The 24,732-nt window shown below is 41.3% G+C and overlaps 1 protein-coding gene across 2 annotated transcripts in view; it reads left to right on the top strand.

Annotated features, from left to right (window-relative positions):
- Nucleotides 1-58: 58 nt before the first annotated feature.
- Nucleotides 59-24,732, top strand: part of CHRDL1 (chordin like 1) — a 38,369-nt gene continuing 13,695 nt past the window's right edge. For both annotated transcript variants that reach the window (XM_027645205.1, XM_027645204.1), the window contains exons 1-5: nucleotides 59-432; nucleotides 3,273-3,418; nucleotides 5,293-5,405; nucleotides 9,353-9,446; nucleotides 23,935-24,080. In XM_027645205.1, the coding sequence (XP_027501006.1) occupies nucleotides 3,322-3,418; nucleotides 5,293-5,405; nucleotides 9,353-9,446; nucleotides 23,935-24,080 (450 nt within the window). In that variant the 5' untranslated portion in view covers nucleotides 59-432; nucleotides 3,273-3,321. The remainder of the gene's footprint in view (nucleotides 433-3,272; nucleotides 3,419-5,292; nucleotides 5,406-9,352; nucleotides 9,447-23,934; nucleotides 24,081-24,732) is intronic.

Below are 24,732 nucleotides of genomic sequence, written 5' to 3'. Positions count from 1 at the left end.
CCAGCGCCGCCGGGGCTGCGGGGCCGGACCCGCTGCCGAGCATCCTCCAGCCGCGGGGTCTCGCCGCGCTCCCCGCCGGGGCAGGAGGCGGTGGCAGGTGCCCCAGCCCGGGACTTTCCGGAGCGCCCGCCCCGCAGCGGCCCCGCAGCTCTGGAGTAGCGGATCCCCCCCTCTCCGCTCCCGTCCATCAGTCGGGGGTCGGGGGCTGGCGGCGGCAGGACCCCGTCGTTCCCCTGCTCGCCCCCTCGCCACCGAAGCGAAGGAGAGACCTAAAAGCCGCTGGAGAAGACGATGGCAACGTGAGCGGGCAGCGGAGCCGCCTGTCCGGAGCCCCGCCGTCCCCGGCGGAGCGGAGCGCGGAGCCGCTCGGTGCCCCAGCGCTGTTCGCGGCGGTCCCCGAGCGGAGCGGAGCGGCCTCCAGCCCTGCCCCAGGTTTGTGAGCTCTGCCGTCCGAGGCGCGGTCCCGCTGCCGGAGCTGCGGCACAGGCAGCCCAGCGGGGGCACCCGACGCCTCCCGGGCTTCCCATCCGGCCCGTTTCGCCCCCCGGGGGCACCGCGGGCACCTGGCCGGGCCTGGGGCTGGGGGGCAGCTCCCGGCCCGAGCTCCCCTCCCGGCCCCGGGCGGGGCTGAGGGCGCTCCCCGGGCAGGCGCCCAAGGGGCGGCTGTTCTGTCAGAGCAGCGGGAGCCGGGAGGCTCCGGTCGCGGCTCAGTGCGAGACCCTTCCGCTCACAGACACCCCGTCAGCCGCCCCCGACGGCAGCGCCCGGGGCTCGCCGGGAGAAAGCCTCGGGGAGAGCGGAGGGAGAGGGTTCGCGCTCCGGGTGATGCAGGGGGAGCGCGGCCGTCGGGGCAGGACCGCTGTCCCCGGCGCTCCATCGCCGCAACCCTGCGCCTCGCAGCCTCTGCCAGCTCCCCTCGGCACTGCCTTTTCTGGCTTTTTTCGGGTTTTTTTCCCATTAATCATAAAACGTGGCAAGACCGGACACTGCCTCTTGCAGTTACCAAACTGGGATCTTTGGAGGGCGAGGCGTTAAAAAGAGCCCCATCCGCCTTATTTCACTAAGTAATTTATGTAAGAAGGGGATCACTTTCATTGTTTCTACTATGCAGAAAACACACCAATAATTAACAGGTTAATCCTAACTGAGATTATTTAAATACAGGAATATTTTTAGGACATTGCCCTTTGGGGAAAGAAAGGGAGTGTGCTAATAGTGAAAAGTATGTGTTTATATTTGGAGTAACAACAATACAGAAATTAAAGAGAATTAAGAAAGACATCAAAAGTCTCCATCCCCTTTCTGTTATTAACTCCTCCATCTCACATTACCGTGCAGCATTTCGGAGAGTAAGCAGTCCAAGTTTTAAAATGTTCTTCCTTTTGAAGACCTGACATTTAAAATGGGTGGATTTCTGAGCCTTTCTATTCCAACTAACCAACCTAGCTAACAGGTAAAGTGCTGCACAAAGAATAATTGTGTGCCACTGATAATTATTGTTTGCTTAAGCAACCCCCAAGAAGGCCAAAATATTTAAACATTCACATTTCTGCTAGTCTCAGTGATGTGCTACTGTTGTTCTCAATACACGCATGATGTCCTGGGACTAAATTATGAGGTTTTAATTTTAAACAGGTTTTTAAAAGGATGTTTGGCTTCAGAATGTCCTATGTGATTTGAATATGTTGAAAGGAAAAAAATTACTTAAACCTTTCTTCTGAAATTGAAATATTATTCTCAGCTTCCAAAGTCGAAATGGAAAGTTATGTTTTGTTACTGCATGGGGATTGTGCTTTAAAAAAAGGTGCTTTTGTGTTGGTTTGTTTTTTAATATCTTTTCAGATGCAATTTGCATTATTTTGAATGAGATAGTTCTGAGTACAGACAGAGTAGTTGCACAGGCTTGATTAGTTAAGGAAGATGCTCATTTTGGTTGTGTTTGGGGAATATAGACAAAAAGCAATAAAACCACTGATAAAATCAGATCACTCACCCTTTATTACAGTATCCTAGTTCTCAACAGTCATAATAGGAAGATTTTAATTTTAAGGGCTCATTAACTTACTGTTTAGTGAGTTTCTCTAAGTTATCCACAAGTTAGTTTTGACCATACATATAAAAATTATTATTTCTGCCTTGATTAGCTGTGACTTGAATCGTATTTCTGTGCAGTTCTGTTATTTACATGAAATCTGAAGAGGTCAAATCAGTTTACAAAACACATTGTTTATCTTTCCAATAGTGACTCTTTTTGGTTTTTTTGAAACTTTTGTAAAACTAATAATGAATTCTTATCAAGGCTCTTAAAATCAACCCCAGCTCTTTCCAACATTGTAAGTTATGGACAAGTGCACTCTGGGAAGATAATGCTTTTGTAATGAATTCTGATAAACAGCAAAGCACCAAAATAGTTCTCAGTTTAGAATTTTAGGTTGGCTATCAAAACCAAATAAATTCTACTTTAGTTAGTTATTTTCTTTAAAATAATTCACCTTTTAAAAACCAGGAAAAAAAGATAAACAGAATGGCACATGCAGCAAGTACAATACCACATCTGCACCACACAGAGAAGAATACATTAAGCTTTGCTCCATATGCAAGATTTTGACATTAAAGATCTGCAGGAATGAAGATGCCTTGTCATTCCCCCATTCTACTCTCAGCTATCAAGGCAATGGAAGGGTTAAGTCTAGAAAAATTAATTATACACAGTCACAGAACAATAGTAGTTGGGAGAGGGGCGAAGGGGTGAGTTGAATAGTGGTGGAAGCCTATTAGATGTGGTGAGGAAAACTCCCAGTGACTGAAGCGTGGCCAGGGGCTCACCCTGAGCAGGGATTCCCATAGTGCAGGGCTGGGACTCCAGGGACACCCAAAGTTAATTTTACGATGAAGCAAACATGTCACAACTGAGACCTGTATGTCCTGAGATACACTCAAAAGACATGCTCTACAAGAACATCTTCCAAACTAGTTTCTTGGGGAAGAGAACTTTTAAGAATTTATGTTGCTTACTTGCCAGATTTCTCTGCTTTGGAATAAAATGAGGACTTTTTTAGAAGTAATATCCAGTTTTCAGCTTTCATGAATGGGAATATGGCCTCTTTTAAAAATGAAATGATCTGAAGGTAAAGCTGTTTCCATGAAGGGAAGATCCATGATACAGACAGATTTTATTGTTCTGACAGTTTAGGATTTCTGTGTGCTGGATGAAATCACTAAGTATCTTACAAGATTTTATTTTAATTAATTTAATCTTTTCTTCACAACAGCTCAACATTCTCTACTTGGAGGCTCTTTCTTTTCCTTTTGCTGATAAAGATGAGAAAAAAGTGGATATTGGAGGATTTTCATTTTATCTTTTTTGGCGTGCTCTGTCTTCTTTTCATAGATGGAGGTAGACTAGAACAAGTAAAACGTAAGTAGACTTCAGACAAAGCTGTCATATTCACCTAAATTGGACATTTTCCTTCTATTTTCAGATGTCATTCAGAAAAGAATGTCCTGTACCTTCTAACTTTCTTCCTCCTTCTAATCCTGCATTTAGTAGAATCAGGTCACACCCACATTTGGGGCAGTTTCCTAAAGCTGCACAGGTTACACTGCATGATAAAGAACATAAAACATCAATTGGAGAATCTGTTTTATTTCAAATATCCTGAGTCAAGAGTGTGCTTAATTCCATTTTAGTAACCTCTGTAAACATCTGACAGATTATCTGGAATCTGTCCCATGTGTAAGACTGTTGTGCTCAAGTTTTCAGCTAGTGTAAAGCTCAGCCAAGACTGTTCTGTTGTGTTGTAAAAACAACCTCATATGAACTGGATTAGGTACATCCTTTGAGAAAATTAAGAGTCTAAGCACTGTCAAAAACTTGATGAGAAGAATTGAAAAGAATACAAACAAAACAAAGGGAGTATTTCTACAAAGCCTGTTATCTGCAGGAGATGTTAACACATTTCAGAAATCATGGCAAGGAGGAATAACTACTCAAATAAGTCTAGGAGTTATTGACTGCTCCTGTTAATAGCTGTTAAAACCTGCACAGGTTGTTTTTTGGTCTTCTTCTTACAAAGGACATTGTTTGCCCTTAAGAAGTAATTAAAATTTTTAGGCTTAGTCTCAGCAGCTTCTGCTTCCAGGGAAGTAGATTGGGAAAAAAAAAAAAAAAGGAGAGTGACTTGCAGAAAGACCCCCTGCCCTGCTGAACTCACTCACAGGGAAACCATGTGCAGGTATCCCGGTTCAAAAAAACACAGAGTCAGAAATTATCAAACTCCACTTCAGTGGTCTGCTTTTTCATATCCTGCATTTCATTTGTCATGCTTCTGTGTGAAGGGAAAGCAGATCACTTCACAGTTTCTAACAGTCCCTAGCTCTTGCTACCTTATTCTAGCCCAGTAAATGTGAATAATGTCCCTTGCTTGGATTATCACATGGAAGACAGCTATTTTGTTAGATACCCTGAAGTATCATCTATACTGAGATTAATGAAATAAACTGAATTTGAATCATAGAATCATAGAATTGGGATATCCTTAAGGTAACAGGAAGGAATTCTCACGTGGAAACACATGAGAAACACCCTTTTATAATTTCAATGTGAAACCATAATGTGATAGGGAGAGACAGGAAAATAATGCCTGACAGATATATGGGTACCTGCAAAACTGCACCTGCGAGATTAAAAGTGCTTAATGAACAGAAAGATCTTAAAATATTTTGAAAGCTGATGCATAAATTATTTCACAAAAATGAGCACAAATTGTTCTGAAATACTAGGACAAAATTCTTTTATTAGGTTGTTAAAATATGGAGTTACTGAACATGCAGTGTAAGCACAGTGCATTTATCTTCCCTTTGCAGGCCCCTTGTTCAAGATCTCTCTGTGGTACAAAGTAGGATATCGCAGAGTTGGGTCAATTGCTTTGGGTTTTCCCTGAAAAGGTTTTGTTTCCTATAAATCTGTCTGAGTGATCAGGCACTTTAATTTTCTTACATAAACAGGATCTTAGCCTGAGTTTTTGCAGGTGGAAGGATAAACTCACCTGTATGAAAGCCATTTTATCAGCTGTTTCAGAAGTTGAAATTCTGGAAAGATGGGAGGCCACATCATTTATTTTGGTTTGGGAGGTTAGAAAAAACAGCATGTGAAACTAAGGATGTTTCCATTGTGTGATTCTCCAGGGAAAGAACGAATAGTTTAGAAAACTTGGCACGCCCAAATACACTTTGCATGAACAGAATGGAAACATTCATTCATAGCTCTTTCAACTCTTTACTGTTTTACAGATTCAGATACATACTGTGTGTTTCAAGATAAGAAGTATCGTGTAGGAGAAAGATGGCATCCTTATCTAGAACCCTATGGCCTTGTTTACTGCGTTAATTGTCTTTGCTCAGAGGTAGGACTGCTGACTTATTGATCTTACAACTTATTCTACTTGCTTCATTGACTAGAATCCTTTTTGTTGCAGCTACAATTTGACAAAGCTCAAACCTGTTTTTGCTAGTGGGTCCTGATCATGCTACAGGAAATAGAGGCAGGTGATCCTAGAAAAGGGAAAAAATTAACAGAGAAGGCCAATACTGGCAAAAAATACTTGCATGGCCTAAACAAAACAGCTCCTTAACTAGCCAGAAGCCTTGTCAATGCTGAACATTACATATTGACTCACAAGGCCCCACTACCAACATATTTGCAGTTCCATCAATATGGATGATTATGCTGAACCTGAATTTGGTGGTGCTTTGATCTGTGTACAGTGCCAGCATCTTCAGAAGCATTTCCACAGTCAAAGCATCTACTGCCTTAAAGTGCTGAAGGAACAGGCTTGGATATTGCAGTTAGTAAAGGTCAGTGAAAGAAGAATGAGATGATGAACCATGAGAAAAGGGTATGGGGAGCACAGAGAATTGGATAAAATGTGAAAGGACAGGTCCTTGACTCCCATCAGTAGATGGCTGATGAGAAAACACAGCAGTCAGAGGTCCCCATAGTATGTAATATACAGCTGGTGGAGAGAGGCAGGAAAATGAGAGCAGAATATGTCCCTTAGAGTACTTTAAAATAAACAATAAGGGATCTTAGTCACTAACACATGAGACACTCCAGATGCTGAGTTTTGTCTGCTATATTTAATGCAAAATAAAGTATTCCTGGCTATTTTCCCTCCCTGCAAGTGTAAAATATTGGGCCCCTGTGCAGCGTTTGCTCTGAGGGAGTCTGCTACTACAATTTAGTGCAGAGATGCACAAACAGTAGTCCCATGAGCTTGGCTGCAGCTCAGATCTATGCAGCAGAATGCAGCTGTAAGAGAAAAAAAAAATAAAGGAACAGGAAGAAAAGGAAAAGTCTTTATTTAGAGCAAAAAAGGAGTTTCCACTCATGTTTTGCTGATGTATATGCAAAGTTGAAAACTCTCTCAAGAGTCTGTGTGGAGTAAAATGCTCACTAAATTGCTGTAAGGATATATCTTGAGTGGGGATTAAATTGACTGGAAACCCTAGAGATCTGGATACAAATCATTACTTGGTGATTTTTAGGAAGATACCAGACAGTCTGGAGGGATGGGAAAGTGCATGGTGTGCTCCTCTAGAGAACAGCACTGCTGGGACCCAGACATACCCACACACACCCATGTACCATGAGGCTCCAGCAAATGGAGTCAGTTTTATTTCTTTCTTTCACACTTGGGCACAGAAAACAAAGTGACAGTTCAGGGCAGAAGGTTTAGTAAAGATGGAAAGTGCTGATGGTAGTCCCCAGTACATGCAGCTCAGGAGTGAACTCGACTCTACTCCTTTGTTTGCTGTGTTTTACTGTGAGGGTGCAAAAAGTGACCTGGTGTTATTTCAGCAGTGAAGATGCTGAGAGATCTCTGAGATGTGACTCTTCTTGTCTGGAAGAAAGACTCCAAATAACAACTGCAGCATCCAGCCACTCATTTGAGCTTTGTCCTGGCCAAAAACATGCCCTCAGAATATTGACCTATAGTAAAAGCTCCTGATTCCTTCAGGGACCCTTAACAATTTATAATTTTAACAAAGTAAAGGCATTAGAAAACATGCCATGACATAGCACAAGCACAGATCATAAACCATAAACCAGCATAAAAATTTAAAGTGTGCCACAGAGAGCAAATAAGAGACACTTAAATGTGACCCACCTATGATTCCCTGTCAGTCAGGCAAAGGGTATGTACAGAGTCTGAAGCAGCAACTGATTCCCTCACACTGCAGAGAAAAGCAAAAAAATCCCCAGGGATCTTCATCATCAGTGTGATCAAAATGTCTTTGCTGACCTCAAACATCATGATCTAGATGATCTCTGCACAAAACAAGTCATATCAGCCAGGCAACAGAGAGAGATTTCTGATCCATGCTCCATCTCTAAACAACGTTCTGTCTGTCCATCCCCCAGCACACACAATTATGATGTTTAATCAAAAAATGAAACAAATTAACTAACTAAACAGAGACCAAATTATTCAGCCTGGAATTTAAAAAAAAAAAAACCTTTCCTGTTTTTGTGTGTATGTAGTATTGTATTTTTACAAGTTAGAATTTACATACTTAAGCCAGAGTAAAACTAAACACAATTCAGTGTTCTCACCCTGTTCCCCCTTTCTTTTACAACCCCTCCTCCCACCCCCAGTTCACAGGGGAGCCTGTTGACTGTTACTGTCAAGTAAATTTGAGCACTCACAATTTGTCAGATCATTATTTTACTCTCTAAAATACAGCAACTTTTTGCTTGTGTTCATAGTCAGATCTGCAGACTTCAGGAGCTAAGCCAACTGCTCTCCACACTCAGCACTGATAGCCCAGCTCAGGAAGAGGTGCATTGGCACTCTTTGGTACCTGATGCAGAAATGCTGATCATGGCCCTGGCTCACAGGGACCAACAGGCACTTGAGCCCTGCTCTGGTTAGTAGGGCTTGGCCTCCCAAACACTGCTGTGAATCCAAGTGTAAGATCAGTCTCGCTAAGCACAAGATCAGTTAAAACAGTTCTGTCCTGCTGCAGACAGTGGAGTCCTGCTGGCAGACTGGAGCAGCAAAGTTGGCCTGCAGAATTTTGTCACAGCTGATCATGCACAGAAAGCAAACATTCACCTCAGGAGATTCCACAGGACATAGAATGAAAAAAAGAGTGAGGTCACGGAACAGGACAAGTCAGCAGCATGGAGCCAGGTCAGCAGGCAGTGCCAGCCTTTCTTCCACAGCAGTGCTTTACAGGCTCTCAGGTGAGGGTCTGCTGGGCAAGGAGCTGTGTGGAACAGGGATAGTCCCTATCCTGTGAAGGTCCTACAGCCCAAAATTTACTCCTCCTCAACAAAATCAGTATATTTAATTTCAGTCATCATTGGAAACAGATGGTGATACCATTTTTAGTGTCTCTTTCCAAAGCAGATGCACAAATGTAGCTCGTGGCTGGGAATGATCTAACAGTATGATTCCAGCCTGTGGTCTGCAGATATTTAGGAGTCAATGAATTATTTTGAAAGAGATGACTAGAAAGGCCTACACATCTGCTGTCTAAGGAAGTCTGTACCTCCCCTGGAAACATTTCAGTGTTCTAGAAGGCATATGAAAATGAAGTAGGTTTGGTTCTGACACCACCTAAAACTAGTCATAGCATGGTATCAGTGTCCATGCTGAAAGATCTTTCTTGCTATAAACATGAGCAACTCAGAGCTAAATTAGAAGGATGAATTATAGATGGGAAATAGGAATTTGAAATGGATAGTCTTTTCTGGTGACACACACCGGAGAATGAAAATTCCCTGTGTTTTAATTATAAATCAAACTTAGATGTGGTCAAATAGAATATTATGTTAATGACATGAATAATGAACCCTATTCCCAAGACTTACTCATATTTCTTAGAAAAATGGCTACTTACCAACTGGTGTTTTTGTCTACTGGGAAACCCATAAAAGAAAAACAAAAGACTCTCCACAGTTTTCAGGAACAATTACAGACACTATTGTCTCTTGTGGTCTTGAACTAACCCTCAGTAGGGGATATCTCAGAGACCTACCATTAATTATCCATGTCTTAGTTTTGGAAATGCAATTCCTAAGCGTAATCTGCTCAAAAGAAAAAGACAAATTGAGTTTGTTGCAATCCATTTTTAGACACTTCCTCTGATTTTAAGGTTTGTATGGATTTCTGACCTTCAGCATAAATTCAAAGGCAGTAGAAGTAGTCTGGGCTTAGCTTGGCACGAGTGGAACCAGAATGTTGTAAAAAGTCTTTTTTTTTTTAAATATCTGGACGTAGAATAGAGAACATAGAAATTTGTAAGACATTTCATTAAAGTATTATGCATTATGTTCCACCTGCAGAATGGAAATGTACTGTGCAGCAGAATAAGATGCCCAAGTCTACACTGTCCTTCCCCTGTGCATGTACCACAGCTGTGCTGCCCACGATGCCCAGGTAATTCTATTAATGACAAACAAACAGTCCTTTTTGAAATAGTTATTTAATATGTTGAATAACAGCAAAATTAAATGTATGTGCTGGAAAACTGTGAAGTAAACATCCTCCTATATCCATTAAGGTCATGAGAGGCTTGTCCTACATAAGTTATAGTATTTCCCATGGTGGTTTCTTCATAGAAAATCAGAAATATAGATTTGGGATGGGATCAGGTAAGCTACCAGTCCCCTAAAATCCAGGCAGAAGATAGCAGAAGTTTCATTGACTGTCCACTCCCCACTTTTATCTCTAAACTCCATCACAATAAAACACCCTCCCACAAACTTCCTGAGTTTCTGCTTTTGGTGCTTTTCATAAGAGCAGCCTAAAACATATGGTTATTTGCAATGGTTCTCTGTTAATAAGTGACTGAAAATAGCTGTGGCAAATGTGCATTTGTATAGTATCACTGTACAACCAGTCTGGTAACATTTGCCTTTTACATCTCAAGTCCAGGCATAGCTTCATAATTAGTAGAGACTGTTGTAAATCATAGAAGCAGTGCTGTAGAAGTTTATGACTATATAAATCCAATTGGATATGTATAGTAAATTCTTCCAGACTGTACATTTACTATATGCTCATTATTAAGAGCCACTGTATGAAAGAGGCTAAGCAGAATCTTTCACGAGGCTGTTACAGCATTCCCGACATGGCCTAATGGCTGGTAGATTTGATTGGAGCTTTTGCCCTAAATGTCTGTCTTAGTGGCACCCCACATTTCCACTTATAAAAGAGTATTCATGCAGCATCACAGAAAGGGGTTTTATTTGACTTTCTCCAGAGAGTTTCATTGTCTGAGGAAAAGAGCTGTTCCCTGACCAAAACCTGTGAGCTGAAGGCAGGAGGCAATGGCGGAGGGACAGGAGTGCACAAGAAGGGTGCTGTTCAACTGGGATGGGAGTGTGTTCACTGCACTTTCTGGGTAAAAAGGGCATCCACCCATCAGTTTGGGGTAGAATTCATCTACCCTGGCAATTATATACACTCTCTCTCAGATATGTGTATCAATATCTGATCTAAGTATCTAGAATCCCTATTTAATCAGTGACAAGGAAGAACCATTTCAAGCATATAACCCGTCTGATGCCATGAGGCCACTGTTGTGTCCTAGGATGAGATTGAGCCCATTCAACTCTAGATTCAACATTTTGGCATTTAGTTGATGACAGAGTTCTATCTATGATGGTCTAATACATTGGAAAGAAAGTTTGTAAGGCAGTATGCTTTCTTTGGCCAACTACTACTGTTAGTTAAAATGGTAAGATGCTGAGAACACAAACCCCTCTTCTGTTTCCAGATCAAAAGAAGGACTGGTGTGCCCAAAATCTGGCCTGTTTTTCCAGGCAATCTAGGCATTAGTTGGCAAGGGAATCATCTAGATACCCTTTATAGCTGTTGGAAACATGCTGTCTGAGAGGGTGACATCCTGTTACCCAGAATGAGAAGACTTTTCCTGGAGATTTCTGTCACTCTCTACTGATTATTGAGGGAGCACAGGAAAATAGCTTATGCTAGATGCTTACTTTTTTGACAGCTTAAGTTAAATCACAGAATTCCTACACTCAGTATGTAATTGGCATCTGTACTCAGGAATTTTTTCATTTTTCAGTATCTTTGCAATAGAAACATAATTCTTCTAGATTGACTGTTTTTTCTTCAAGTGCTCTTTGGTAGTGAACTGTTTGGCTTTTCTTCTGTTCATAAGGTTGTAAATGCCATGACACATACCAAGATTTTAAAACATTCTACAATGGCCTAGTAAGGAAGAGTAAGGGCCCCTGTAAACTCTCAAATCCATCTTATCAAATTAAGTTCTTGCTAATAATAGTCTTCAGCTGGAATTTTGCACTCTGTGTTTAAAATGATAAATACAGAAAATTATCAGAATGAGCCTTTCTTGAATTGTGACCCATTATCTTCTCTTAGCTGCCCCTACAGTCTATTGGCTACATATGATGGGCCATTACATTGTTAACTGGGCATCATCTCATTAAAAATGAGAGTCCCACTAAGGTCTGTTTTTACCCTACATGAATCTGTAACTCAGATAGATCTGCTCCAATGTTAGGCAAAAGAGAACCAGGAATCTCCTGTGATGTTAGGGGTTATTTGCATTCTGCTTTCTGCAGTGATTGTGTGTATCATATTTGGTGCTCCATCTTCAGTGGTAATGTTCATGCCTGATCTGAACAGGAATCTCCAGCATTCTTGCACATCTTGTGCCAGCTTTCCATTCCTGTTTGTCTGGTATACAATGTCTTTTGTGCAACATGCCATGATATGCAGGAAATTCACTTCTCTGGTTTCCCTGGTTATTTTCTAAAAGAATGTGTGAGAGCTCTGGTCATTGGCCATCCATTGGAATCACCCTCATAAGAGCTCGTTATATTCTGTCATGTGATGTTTCCCCTCCGTTTCTCAGGCTGCATTTCAGAAGTGAGTAGTGCTGGTCAGAGTGACCTTCTCTTCTCTTGCCTCTCTGCAGGCCTTGTAGAGTGTAACTGCCCAAATCACTCCCTCCTTATTTAATGAAGCAGAGGTAATGCCAGGAGGCAGCAACTTTCATCAGACACCAAACTTCTTAGCTACCTAAGTGGAGGAGCTGTTGAAGGGATTCCTTTGAGAAAAGTTGGCACTGCTCTCCCCCTGGAATTAATCTTTCCTGCATCCATAGTGACACTGGACTTGCTGACACAAAGAGATGCAGTGTTTGTATTCTGTCTCCCTGGCACCAGACACCATGAATCTTAAGTAGTTGTCAGACATGTTATGAAGCATCTTCTACTTTCCCCAGTGGTTCGATCCTACCAGCTTCTACCACAGATTCACCACTAACTTTTCCTTTTTTTTTGAAACCTATTCTTTCTAGAATTGGCAAAATGCCTTGTGTCTTGTAAAGATCTAGATATTCCTTCCTTTTGCAACTCTGCAGAGTATTTTACCATCTGAATTGCATTCTTATCATGACACGTGTAACCAAAAATACTGTGTTCACATTCACTGAGACTCTTTTTACACAGTGGTGAGACCCAAAAGGACATCACAGGCTTCTGAGCTTGCACTCCTTCCTTCCACCTTTAGGATGCTCCAGGCATCATCAGAGGAGAAGTAATTTGTAGTCAGGGAGAGAATTCACCATCATTCTTAGATCTGGATCAGCTCTTGATCTAGAGTGGACTTCAGACCTCCTGCCTTCTGTCATGAAAATAAACTTCATGTGCAAATTCTTCAAGCATTTATCTGCATCTGTCTTTTATGGCACTACTACAGACAGTGCCTTTAAAACTGGAACATTTATTGTAGATTGTATAATTTCTACATACAACAATTGCAAACAAAAGCGTTTAGAGTCTGGTCAAAGATAAAATTTTTGAGTACACTCTGGAACATGTAAATCTAAGATGGGAAAAGCTTACATCATAAGCAAAGATTCACGACTGTAGGATTTAGAAAGGCTTTCTATATTCCACTTGCTGGTTTGATCTCTCAGCAGATAAGGCTACATGCTGATGTATGAACCAGTCCCTCTGGCTCCAGTGTTTTTTAAGCCTGCTGCCCCAACTAAACACACTGGCTTCCAAGAACGTTCATTATTAGTAACACATTGAAGTGTGAGCTTCTTTGGTACTATTTTTCTTTATCAAATTCAAACCATTTTTCTGATGGACTTTTGTTGTTCTTTAGATACTGAAATAACAACAAAATGCCAGGTGGTACCTGTATGCATAGCTGGTCTAAAGATCGACCAGATGAGGTATCTGACAATAGTGGTCTGAGAATATCACCTAAAAATAAGTGAGGCTATGTCTGCATGGTAGACTGCAGCATGACTCAGTAGTACCTGAGTCTTTGAACTAGCTACTTTAGATCCTGGGAGCAGCCTAGTTAGGACAGTGCAGAACTCACTGCACTGCAAAACTCCCTTAAGAAGCAGGAAAAATGTGCCTGCCATGAGCTCAGTGTGACCTTTGCTCAGCAACTCCCAAAAACTGAGCTAGTCCAGGGGACACCCTGCACCCTGCAGGGTAGATGTGCTCAGAGACTCAGCCTTGCAAGGTGCAGAGCATGCAAAGCACCTGCTGACCTGACACACGTCATGTAAGCAAACACAGAAGCATGTGTGTGATGCAGTGCATCTTGCACTGAATTACAACCAAAATTCCAACCCTGGCAGCTGGAGTGCTCCAGTGGAGTGATTTTCCATTGCAGAATGCACATACAATAAACCATTTGGTGAAGAGGTTTTGGGTTCCACCCAGGTCACACACCAGAGCTCCCAGGCTCTTAGTGCTGGTCTTCTTACCTTTCAGTTCACTAACATTTTTGGGATGGAGAAAGGCATATTGTGCCCAGCTCTTCCATTCTTTATGCAGGTCTTGTTACTACCACTTATCCTTCTCATATCACCAAGTGAGAGAGTCCCAAAAATGGGTAGTTGTCAGATAGTTCAAATAAATTATTTATTTGGAAGTAAATCTGATTTAGAAATACAATGATACCGACATTCCAGGGAGATGTCGAATTTTTTCCTATTGATGTGTGCTCAGATAGTTCAGATTGTTTTGGAATTTGCCTTTGTCACCAGCTTCATAAGGAATGTTTGCTATCACAGCCAGATTGAGGTTATCACTTGTTTCCATTCTGCTTTTCTGACCATAAAAACTCAAAAATCTATCTGTACATCAGCATCCAAAATACACTGAAAAATACATATCTTCCCACATGGATGACAGAACTTCCATTCTTTGGACTGACATGATAGGATAGGATAAGCTGCACAGAATTTTTCCAAGATAACTTCCAAGACCTTCAAAGAGGATTCAGAGAGGATTCAAAATGCACCAAAGCTCCACTCAATTTGTTCCCTTGGTGGGAGAGTGATTGGTAGACTCACATAATAGTTCAACTTGAGAGCAGGAATTAAAGTAGAGCGACCTAGAAAGTGTTTTATGAGTCCTTCAGAGTTGCTGGGCAATTGCTGGGCAATTTTTTATGCCACTATAAAAGAAAACACAGGAAATTAAGCTGCAGAAAATATATTAAAATAATGTGAAGAGCTTGACTTTAGCCCTAGAAAGCTAAAAAACAAACAGCTTTTTGAATGTTTTAACTGAAACTACATCTTCGCCTTGAATCTGTATGAAAGTTCATACTGTCTAGATAAGGTGCTACTAGTTCCTTCAAGCAATGAATTTCATACACTTTCTACCCTCTGACTATATTAAAGACTAGCTGTGGTGATTAACTCTGAATTACTTTGGAGTTTTTAGAGCTTAACCTGGTCCTTGAAGTTATTTTAATGCAAAGCATTTTGTGGCTTAATATCGTTGACACCTGCACCTCCAAGAGGCACATATGGATTTTGTTTAGAGCTTGTGTTTGCAGTTTTTGGATAGGGCACAACTTTTCCATCCACATTTACTGTCAGCCTCAGCCACTGCTTTTAAAACAACATCGTTGCACTGCTTTTGTCCACATCCTCTATGTTTTTTCAAATCACAGATTTGTAATAATTTGGATTCTGATGCATGACTGAAGGAAAAGGCTACATGCAGACAGACTGACAGCTGATCCACTAGTCTACTAAAGTCAATCAACAGATTTCTATTAATATTGACAGTCTTTGGACTAAGTCTTCTATGAAAACAGATGCAGTTACTGACTATGATATAGTCACCTCTCTAGAAATATTAAGTAATATGGTAGAAATATGAAACAGGAGATGAAAGGGGAAACTGCCTTTTCTCTATACCACACAGAGTAGGTGTTTGGGCCAGGTTCCAAATCTATTTAGTTCAATGGACTTCAGATCAGACCTTGAGGTGACATGTTCATGTAGAGTGGAAACAAAAGCAGAGAGAAGAAATTAAGCAGAAGAATTTTTCACAGGAAAGAAATCCATTTGGTCTCTTACGCTGTGCTATAATTCCCCAAGGACCTCCAGCCACAAAGGTTATTTAAAATAACAGCTGACCCCTAGAAGATAACCTTGCATCAAAATAGGTGTAATAGGTTTTCAGTCAGAGGTTCCTGTATTTCCATGAGATGATGAATAATTACCTCATTCTGGTGATGAAGTAGCTCTAGAATATTTGTGGTTTACCCTTCTTGATGTGACAGGGGTAAAAACATCCTTTCAGCAGGTGCTAGTTTTGACTTTGAAACAGCCAGTGTGCAATAGCAGTTTTTTCCCCCACGTGCTGATGGCTTTCCAGGCTCAGTTTAGATACCCAGCCCTGAAGCTGCACTAGGAGCAGGTCCGGGATATGTAGAACTGAGTCTATGGTGCTGACAAGTTTCCTGCCTTTCTGAGGCAAAGGCCTTCACAGATACTGAGGAAAGTTCAGTAAATCAGTACATTTCTGGAAAAAACAGAGCATGTGTTATCCCAGGTCCCATGACACTTGTGCTCTGCAGTGTCCCTTGCTGCCTGTCATACAGAGATTCCTTACTCTCCTTTCTTTATCCCCTCTGCATTTGACCACTCTCCCCAATTAGCCCCAGCATAGCACATTCCTACTGTGGTGGCCAAAATGTGATCACAGAATGTCTCCTGCACTGAAGGCCTTTTTGGAGAAGTGAACCACAGCAGCAGAACGGGGTAATCCGTATTCTCAGCTATTTGCTTCTTTGCACTGGCCTTCTGGTACAAATGGGTCAGCATTAGTTGGATCCCTGGGTACAAAGGAAACCTACTATTGTTACTGTACCTTAGTTTCACTGGAACTGCAGGAAAATAGGCAAGTTCTCTGTATTATATAATTTCTGCATGAAATGCATTGCATAAACACAGAAGAATATAATTTATGCAATCCTTTTTCCATATAAAATTCACAGAATCACAGAATATTTGGGTTGGAGGGGACCTTAAAGATCATCCAGTTCCAACCCCTTGCCATGGGCAGGGACACCTTTCACTAGACCAGGTTGCTCAGAGCCCCATCCAAACTGACCTTGAACACTTCCAGGGATGGGGCAGCCACAGCTTCTCTGGGCAACCTGCCCCAGTGCCTCACCACCCTCACAGTAATGAATTTCTTCCTAATATTTAATATAAACCTGCTCTCTTTCACTTTGAATCTATTTCCCATTCAGATAAAAGCTGTTGCACTGGGAGGCACAGTTCCTACTCTGCATGTCTCTGGCTCAGTATAGGGCTCCTGCAATGAATGATAGTGTTCAGAAGTAGCAACTTGGGAAAGTCTCATAATACACAAAGTGAATTTCATTACACAACTCCTGTGGGTGACAGCCTGTTTCATGTTAAACACATTTCAGTGGTGGAGGAAAACACAGTATTTTTTACGTTGCATTGGCCTTTGAGAACTGAAACCTGCTTTCTGGAGTAGCTGAAGAAGGCTAGAGAGGTAACAAGGTGAATAACACAAAGAAAGCTTCCAACATTTTATCTTCAACTCTCTCCTCCCTGCATTTCATGCATCCAGCTCCTCGCAGGAATTGCAGTCAGTGCAAGGTAGCCTTTTATTCTGCATTGCTACCTGGATTTCTTTCAGTCCACTTTGTAGATTGTAACTCCACCTGCAGGTTTTTATCCAGAAATGTAATTTTCTACACATTAATAACTTATCTCATTACTGTTATTACAGACTACTTCAAGTAGTATTTTGGGACCTCCTAGAATTAATCTTTCACAGTGGAGCATGGAGCCCATTGTGCTGGCCTTTAACATTGCTATGAAAAACACCAAAAGTCTCAGTAAGCAAGAATCATCCCTGTATCTTTCTACTGAATTATGTGTACATTACCCTTCAGAATGATTTGCTTTTAGGCAAAAGACCTGGACTCCATGAAGGAGGAGAATTAACTGGTTTTTAACGAGGATACCTAGGGGTATGTGCAACTCCAACACAAGCAAAGAGTTTTCCAAAAGCATATGTCAGGTCATCAGAGAGCTGCTCACTTGTGTTGGACAGTGTGTGTACCTGAGCTGGTTCAGGTCTTATAAAACTTTCAATAAGCAAAATGGGGACAAGTACTTTTCATATTCTAGTCATGTTCCCCTCTGGTATTAGAAATGCTCGTGGTCTGCACATTTCCAAGAATTGGGTTTTATTTTGATCTTCGTAGTTGCTCTTTATGTGTGGCTTCTGAAGAGGTAACCTGTAATTCTTAGGCCAGTTTTAAATGTGAAAGCAAGTAATATGGCCTCATGTGATGTTTTTACAACTTGAGGTGACCTCATTTCTGTACAGAAGCAGCATGTGAGATGACCTGTTAGCTGGTGTCCAAAGACAGTTTCCTGCACCAGGATACAGTCTAGAGAGCTCTGAAGTACATCTTGCAACTAAACTGACTCTCCCAATTGTGTTCATTAAGTAGCAAAACTCCTGGGAATACAAGTGAATGTACAGGAGAGATGTCAGTGCAAACCAGTGTCCTGGAGTTACAGCAGAAATCAGTTGCTTGTCTAGTGAATAGGGTTCCAAAACAATCTTCAGCCTCTTGGTCTGTACATGCTCAGTGTTGATTCAGAAAACATGTTTCATAAAATCCTCTCTGGATTCAAATTCATAATCTATCATCTGTCTGCTTAAAAAAACCCAGACTATCTGCAAAACAGTTCCCAGTATGGTAAGTTTCTTAAGGCATTAGACCTTGTGATTGATTTTATATTGTTTAGAACTTGATTGTTTTTATAAGGGTGATTAATAAAATAGACAAACTGTAAAACCCAAGCCAGGCTGAACGCCTAGCCTTTCTGCTGGATGTTAAAAGCCTATCTTTTTCAGTAAATGCAGTTAGGTGATTCTGAATGTTGCTGTTTAAAAATAGTTTTTAAGTCAGCAAGCCAAGAGTCTGTAGGATTTTTAAAAAATGTTCTTTGCCAGATGTTCTGATACTAAAATAAGCAATGGTGAGAGTGTTAAATACTAACACGAATGGTCAGAATATTGTATAAGAAAGTACCTCACAGAGATGCAATAAAACCTCACAGACCCTTCGTGAGGTGCTGTGCAGGTCCCAGCAGACCCTGCTGAGGGTTATGCAGTAGCAGGAGCTTTGCCTGCACCTTCCTTGTCTAACTTGTGCAGTCCCCATTTCAGGAGGACACTCACTGCCACTGTTACTGTCTGCAGGTTAGTAAAACCCAGCACAGTGACTCTCAGAAAGCCAAGATGCTTGGTCTCATTGTCCACAATGGCAAAGACACCCAAAAGCAATTGATTTTCTCAGTTTGAAGGTCAGATGTCACATCATAAATATTTCACTGATTATCATGCCATGACTGTACTGATTCTGAGGTGGTTTTACCAGTTTCTTAGTTAGTGTCTAAATTGTTTGTTAGTAATTGTACCTGCACCTCTTGTCTTTGTCCAGAAGGATTCAAGTTCAACACTTAATTGATTGTAGTAAGGCCTGGATCCTAAAGCCCTTCCTCAAGCAAGTCAGCCCCCATTTCCCAAAAGGCTACTTTGCCCATAGCTCGTCACTACTTTTCACTCTCTACACATAAATACTTTTACAGAAGTAACCACTGTTTCAAACATCAGGAACTGCTCATGGAATTTGTCTAAGCTATTCAAGGGATTAGTTGCAGATAAATGATGCTCTTCTGCTTCATATCCAAGTAAGGGTAAGTCATCTCAGGATCAAGAATTTATAACAATCCAGGAAGGAATAGAGTTGTAAACAGAAAAAGCTAAAAGATGATGTTTCCAAAACTGACTGTGATCCATGTGACACAGCTTCTGTTTCTCCCAGGAGACTGGAAAGTTCCAGAAGCCAGGAAGGCCTGGTCTGTGTACATGTATGACTGCCCTCAGCCCTTGGCCCTTGGACACCTCAGGTCATGGGCAGACTATCAGGAACCCAGAAAGGCTTCCACAAAAAAATCTGTGATTGCAACAGATTCCATTAAACCAGAAAATTTCCATAACATGTCTGTGGTTTATCAAATTCATATCTAACACTGTTTTGTCAGACTATCAGGAAAGCACTGGTGCTGCAGTTCACACCAAGGTGGCATCACTTCATGGCAAACATTTTACCATACTGTTTCTTCACAGGCTCTGTCAAATGAACCACAATTCATGAAATACAGGCACTATACATTCATAGTGAAATTCTACATCAGGCAGTACAACATATCTTAGTTGATACAAATCTTGTTTTTATGGATCAACAGTTCCTCATAGTTCAAGCATCTATCTCAATCTCAAAAAGTGGCATTCAAGCAAGTACCTTGGCTGAGTCCTGAAGGAAACCTTTCTACTGCCTTCGTTGGGGCTAGAATTTACCTTGAGTGTGTGAGACATCAGTGAAAAACAGCCAAGGTAGGCAAAAGGAGCTGGACAGAATCCCACGTTTGGAAGAGAGGAATGGTTGGATATAAGGTTTCAAGCATAGCCACCATAGTCTCCAATTGCTTTTAAAAAAAATGTTTTTAAGCTAAACCATTTTTGATACAGTTTTATTCTGTTGTCTGTTTGTAAAATCTGAAAGATTTCTTCAGCCAAGTTCAACCTTTAAAGTTACTTACAGGATAAATTCAAACCCATAGCAAGTCACGTGAAGCCCAGGTCCTACATCTTGGCCCCTGCAGTTCCCTCATGCTCATGCTGGTGAGAAAGCTCTGCTCTCCATATTGCAGACTCATGGTCTTATCTCGATTGTGCTAAAATTGTAGGCAGATGTAAGCATGGCCTCTTAGCTTCTATACAGAAGCCTGAACCCTTATAGAATAAATGCCAGTGACAGAAACAGAGATATTTCCTTTTTGATTGAAGCTATAACATCTTTACTCTGTATGTTGTATGTTGCTTCCACTGACGTGTGAAGAATGCCAGAAAAAAAGCTCAGATTGAACCCAGTTAATTAAAAGGATTCACACAGATGGTTTGCCTGGTACTTTACAGAGGCAGCTAATTAAAGCAATGTTAGTCAGCACCATTAAAATGCCAAATAAAGCTTTTGGAACAATCCTGATTAGGCAGCAAGGTTTACAAATAGATCTTTGAGCAATGCAGTGTATTTGCAGTTAATTACTCTAATTCTAACCTGTCTTAACTAAGGCACAGAATCATGCATGCTGATACCAATATTAATGACAAGATTTTTTAAAGCTCAGATGTGGCACTTATTAAAACAATCCACAATGACTCTAATTTCACATTCTACAGGAGAATATGATATCATAGGGGAGTCTGAACTCCTCTAATTAGCCATGATTTAAAGAACACTAGGAAAAAAACAAAGGAAAGTACTAGTTGAAGAAAGTCAGTCACACACTAGCAAAATGAGAGAGAGAGAAACTACACCAGACACAAATTATATTTAGACACAGAATATAAACCTTCCTTGCAGGTTCAGGCCAATGCTGTGTTTGGAGATGATCAGTTGTGCTCTCCAATATGCTGTCTCCAATACATGACTGTATATATTTTTTTGCAATAGCAGCAGTGTGGTTTTGATCTGAAAACTTCTTCTAAACCTTATTCTGTGCAATGAAATAGGTCCCGTCACTTAATGTGCTAATAGATAATCATATGGACAGGTGTGTGCAGCATAGGACTTAAACCATGGTCTTACTCCCTGTAATTGAAACTTGACTTTTCTTACAATTATTTCACCAAATAAGGCTTCAACTCCCTGAAAGGATGTTGTAGTGAGGTGGGTGTCAGTCTCTTCTCACAAGTAACAAGTGACAGGATGAGAGGAAATGGCCTCGAGTTGTGCCAGGGGAGGTTTACGTTAGGTATTAGGTAAGATGTTTACATGGGCAGGGCTGTGAAACATTGGAACATACTGCCCAGGGAAGTGGAGGAGTCACCATCCCTGGAAGTGTTCAAAAAATGTGTGGATATGGCACTTGAGGACATGGTTTAAATGTGAACGTGCTGGCGGTGCTGGGTTGATGGTTGGACTTGATCTTAAAGGTCTTTTCCAACCCTAAAGATCCTATGATGCTATGATTCAAAATAGCAATAGAATTTCATCCCATATTCCAAAGATAGGCAGATGCATGTGTGTTTTCAGCTGCATGATATGATTTAGCTATTACAGGCCTAACTTCTATGATCAGCTTAAAAGAAATATAGATGAAAACAACTACCTAGTGCAACTCTCTACCATCATTTTCCAAGCAATAGAAGCTTCACCATCCTCTTTTATTTAGAAGCCACAGTTTAAAAGCATTTCATACTCAGATTTCATACTGAGCTGAGTGATGTGGCATATACCAAGGTATATCTGCAGTAAAATTTACTCTCTTCATCCAATACCCAGAGAATTCACTATGAGTCATTCAGGTATTGGTCTTTGCAAATGTCAGACCACAAGCCAAACACTGCTTTTGGACAGGCATCCCACATGGGCACAGCAATGTCCTGCAGAGGCTGTGTGAACAGGGCCTCATATCCAGTCAAGAACCATCTGTATTCTCCTTTCATTTCTCCTTCCATTTTCATTTCTTTCCAGTTTTACTGCTCTCCCAGCTGCCCAAGGGGCAAGGAGATAACTAAAAGTTTGTCTATCTCTCCTGCTTTCCATGAGGTGACTCTCAGAAAGCCCAAGAAACTATGGAGATACAAGTTTTGGGAGGTAGCACAGTCCTGAGATGTGCCTCTTTATCCGTGTTTTCCAATATTTGTGCCTAAGTGGTAGCTGAATCTGTCACCGGAATCTTTTGTTGATGAGTTGTAAAGGACGTGTCTTAGTCGGAGCATACATGTTGCCATTCCAGAACGTTCAGTACTAGTAAACATACAGAAAGGGTTGAAAGCACTGCATTTCTATGTCAAACACAGGTGTTGTCAGAGCTCTGAACTCTTTATAAGATTTTGGAAAGGTATCACTGGACACCCTTTATTGCACTTGAAATAACGATGTATGTGATATTTCAAAGGAGGAAGTGCAAATAACGTGTGTCAGGCAATGAAATGTCAGGCAAGGAACATGAACTGGCTGACTCTGCCAGTCTCCTGACACTGTAGTACATGTATGTTCCACAGCCAGATTTGACATTTACCATTCAAAATATTATTAACATTTGATGGACCAGTGTAACTAGATATATGCTTTTATGGAAAACTAAATGTTCATGTTTAATGCCAGTGCATGGCGGCAGAAAACAGCTCTTTCACTTGAGCTCCCAGCTGAAAAATGGGCATTCTGTGGTATCATGGTTTCACAAAAAAATCTCTCCAGGTTTATCTGATAGGTAATGAAAGGTGCTGTAGCAAAACCTGAATTTTTAGGTCAGGTTTCTTTTACATGAAAGCCCAAACCCGCTGCATGAAATTTCAGCTGCATTCCTAGAAATTTGCAGTGATTCGGGCTCCAGAGAACAAACACTTCACTGTTACTTCCATAGAGCTCTTGTTTGAAATGGTTTTTTCCCCTGCTGAGATGCTAAATTCATGTGAATGTAAATGTATAGTGCCAGGTTCACTGCCCAAGCGAAATCAATTGGCTTATATTTCATAGGTAAAGTGTAATCCCTTTGCACAGTTTATCAACTGCTAATAGTTAAACAGTCTAGGGGATGTTTTAGCATAAGGTATGGATAGCTTAGTGTCTTAGAAGAACACTTAACCCGTGTGGTGCAGAACTCAATGTGATACTGAGGTGAAACAGGAGGTTTCAGGGTTTGAATTGATGCTGCCATCTTGTGCACTTTGCCATATGCCCTGAGTTCTGCAACCAAAGTGCACTCATTTGCACATCTGACACTAAAACATGCGTATCAGAGGAAAATCAAGGTTCAGGTGGCTTTTAACATCTGCCTTAGACAAGTTTTGCCCATTTTGAAAACAACAGCAACAATGAATAGTGAGGAAGAAACACTTGCTTAGTGCATAAACTCTCTCAACATAGTTCCCTCATCAGTATTGCTGCTCCTCTACCAGAACTTTTGTGCCTATGGCTGGTGTGGAACCATGCATGGAGTCATGCGTGCCCTGTGGCACAACCTGCTAACCTGCAATTAAGTCTCCTATGGGCTACAAGACTACAAATCATTAAAAAAAAGACACCAGTACTAAGAAGGAGGAAACCATGCCAGAACAGTGCTACTGATAGTGGGATTCTGTGTGTATGCAGCACCTAATGCCTTCTACATTAAAGCATGAAAGAGCCATGTAAATGTAACAAGTGGGCACATGACTGCACCCATCTGTCCTGATACCAAATGCTACAGAACAAGAGAAAATACTGCAGCATGAGACAGGGCCATTAGTGCTGCCATTGCAGTTGATCATCAGCATCCTAAGATTAACTGGGACAGTCTACTCGAAGTGTGAATTACTAAAATTCAGCAAGATAGCAGCATGAGAATATCACTTGTACTTTGTAGGATGACAAAACTTGTCCTTCCTTAACAAAGAGAAATGAGGGAGAGGGGAAGCTTTTCCTCCCCCATATTTATGATATTGCAAGTTATCAAGAACATTTGCATGAAGTGTTCCTTTTCCATTGCTTCCAGAGGACTCCCTTTTCTCAGTAAGCAGCAAAATCACTGGGAAATCCTGTGAATACAATGGCACCACCTACCATCACGGCGAAATGTTTGTGGCTGAGGGGCTTTTCCAGAACAGGCAAGCAAACCAGTGTGCCCAGTGCAGCTGCTCAGTAAGTAACACAACTTGACAGAGCCCTGCTCTGTCTATGCTCCAGTTCTTTCTAGAAGACGTGACACTGAAATGTAAGCAATACATAGCAAAGGCTGGGAATTGAGAATTAATGCTGAAACTCATGAGAGTGCTCAGAGCCAGTGTGCAGCACCTGGTAAATGACAGGCGACCTCTTACACACAGTGCACAAAGCATACCCTGTCAAACATCTGCTCTAAGTGAGCTTACAGTGCAGAGGCAGCAGGTAAAATATTGCTGCTTGGCATATATAAAATATTTCGGTTCAACCTGACTGGAAAATGTAGCACTAAGCCAATGACTGATTTCATTTGGACTGAGCTGATAAGTAAAGGGCCCCAAAGCTGGGAGCAGACAGCTCTGAACTGGCACTGGGCCAGAGAGCCATTCCTGAGATGTCACCAATTCAAATCCAGTATATTTGAGCACTCACCCAGTGACTCTTCAGAGCCAGTGTCTGAACCATGACATCCCTATCAATCCAAACAGCTCTTCAGTATCAACTATTGGCAACTCTGTACCTCCTCTTGTCAAATCATCATCATATTCTTCATTAACTAAGAATTTAACAGGCCAAGTACTGAACAGACTGTTCAGACTTTTCATTGGTTTAATATTCTGCTTTTGCATAG

Source organism: Corapipo altera, unplaced genomic scaffold (assembly GCF_003945725.1).
Source record: "Corapipo altera isolate COAL_440 unplaced genomic scaffold, ASM394572v1 65, whole genome shotgun sequence".
Lineage (NCBI taxonomy): Eukaryota > Metazoa > Chordata > Aves > Passeriformes > Pipridae > Corapipo > Corapipo altera.
This window is presented reverse-complemented; position numbering and strand designations above follow the sequence as displayed.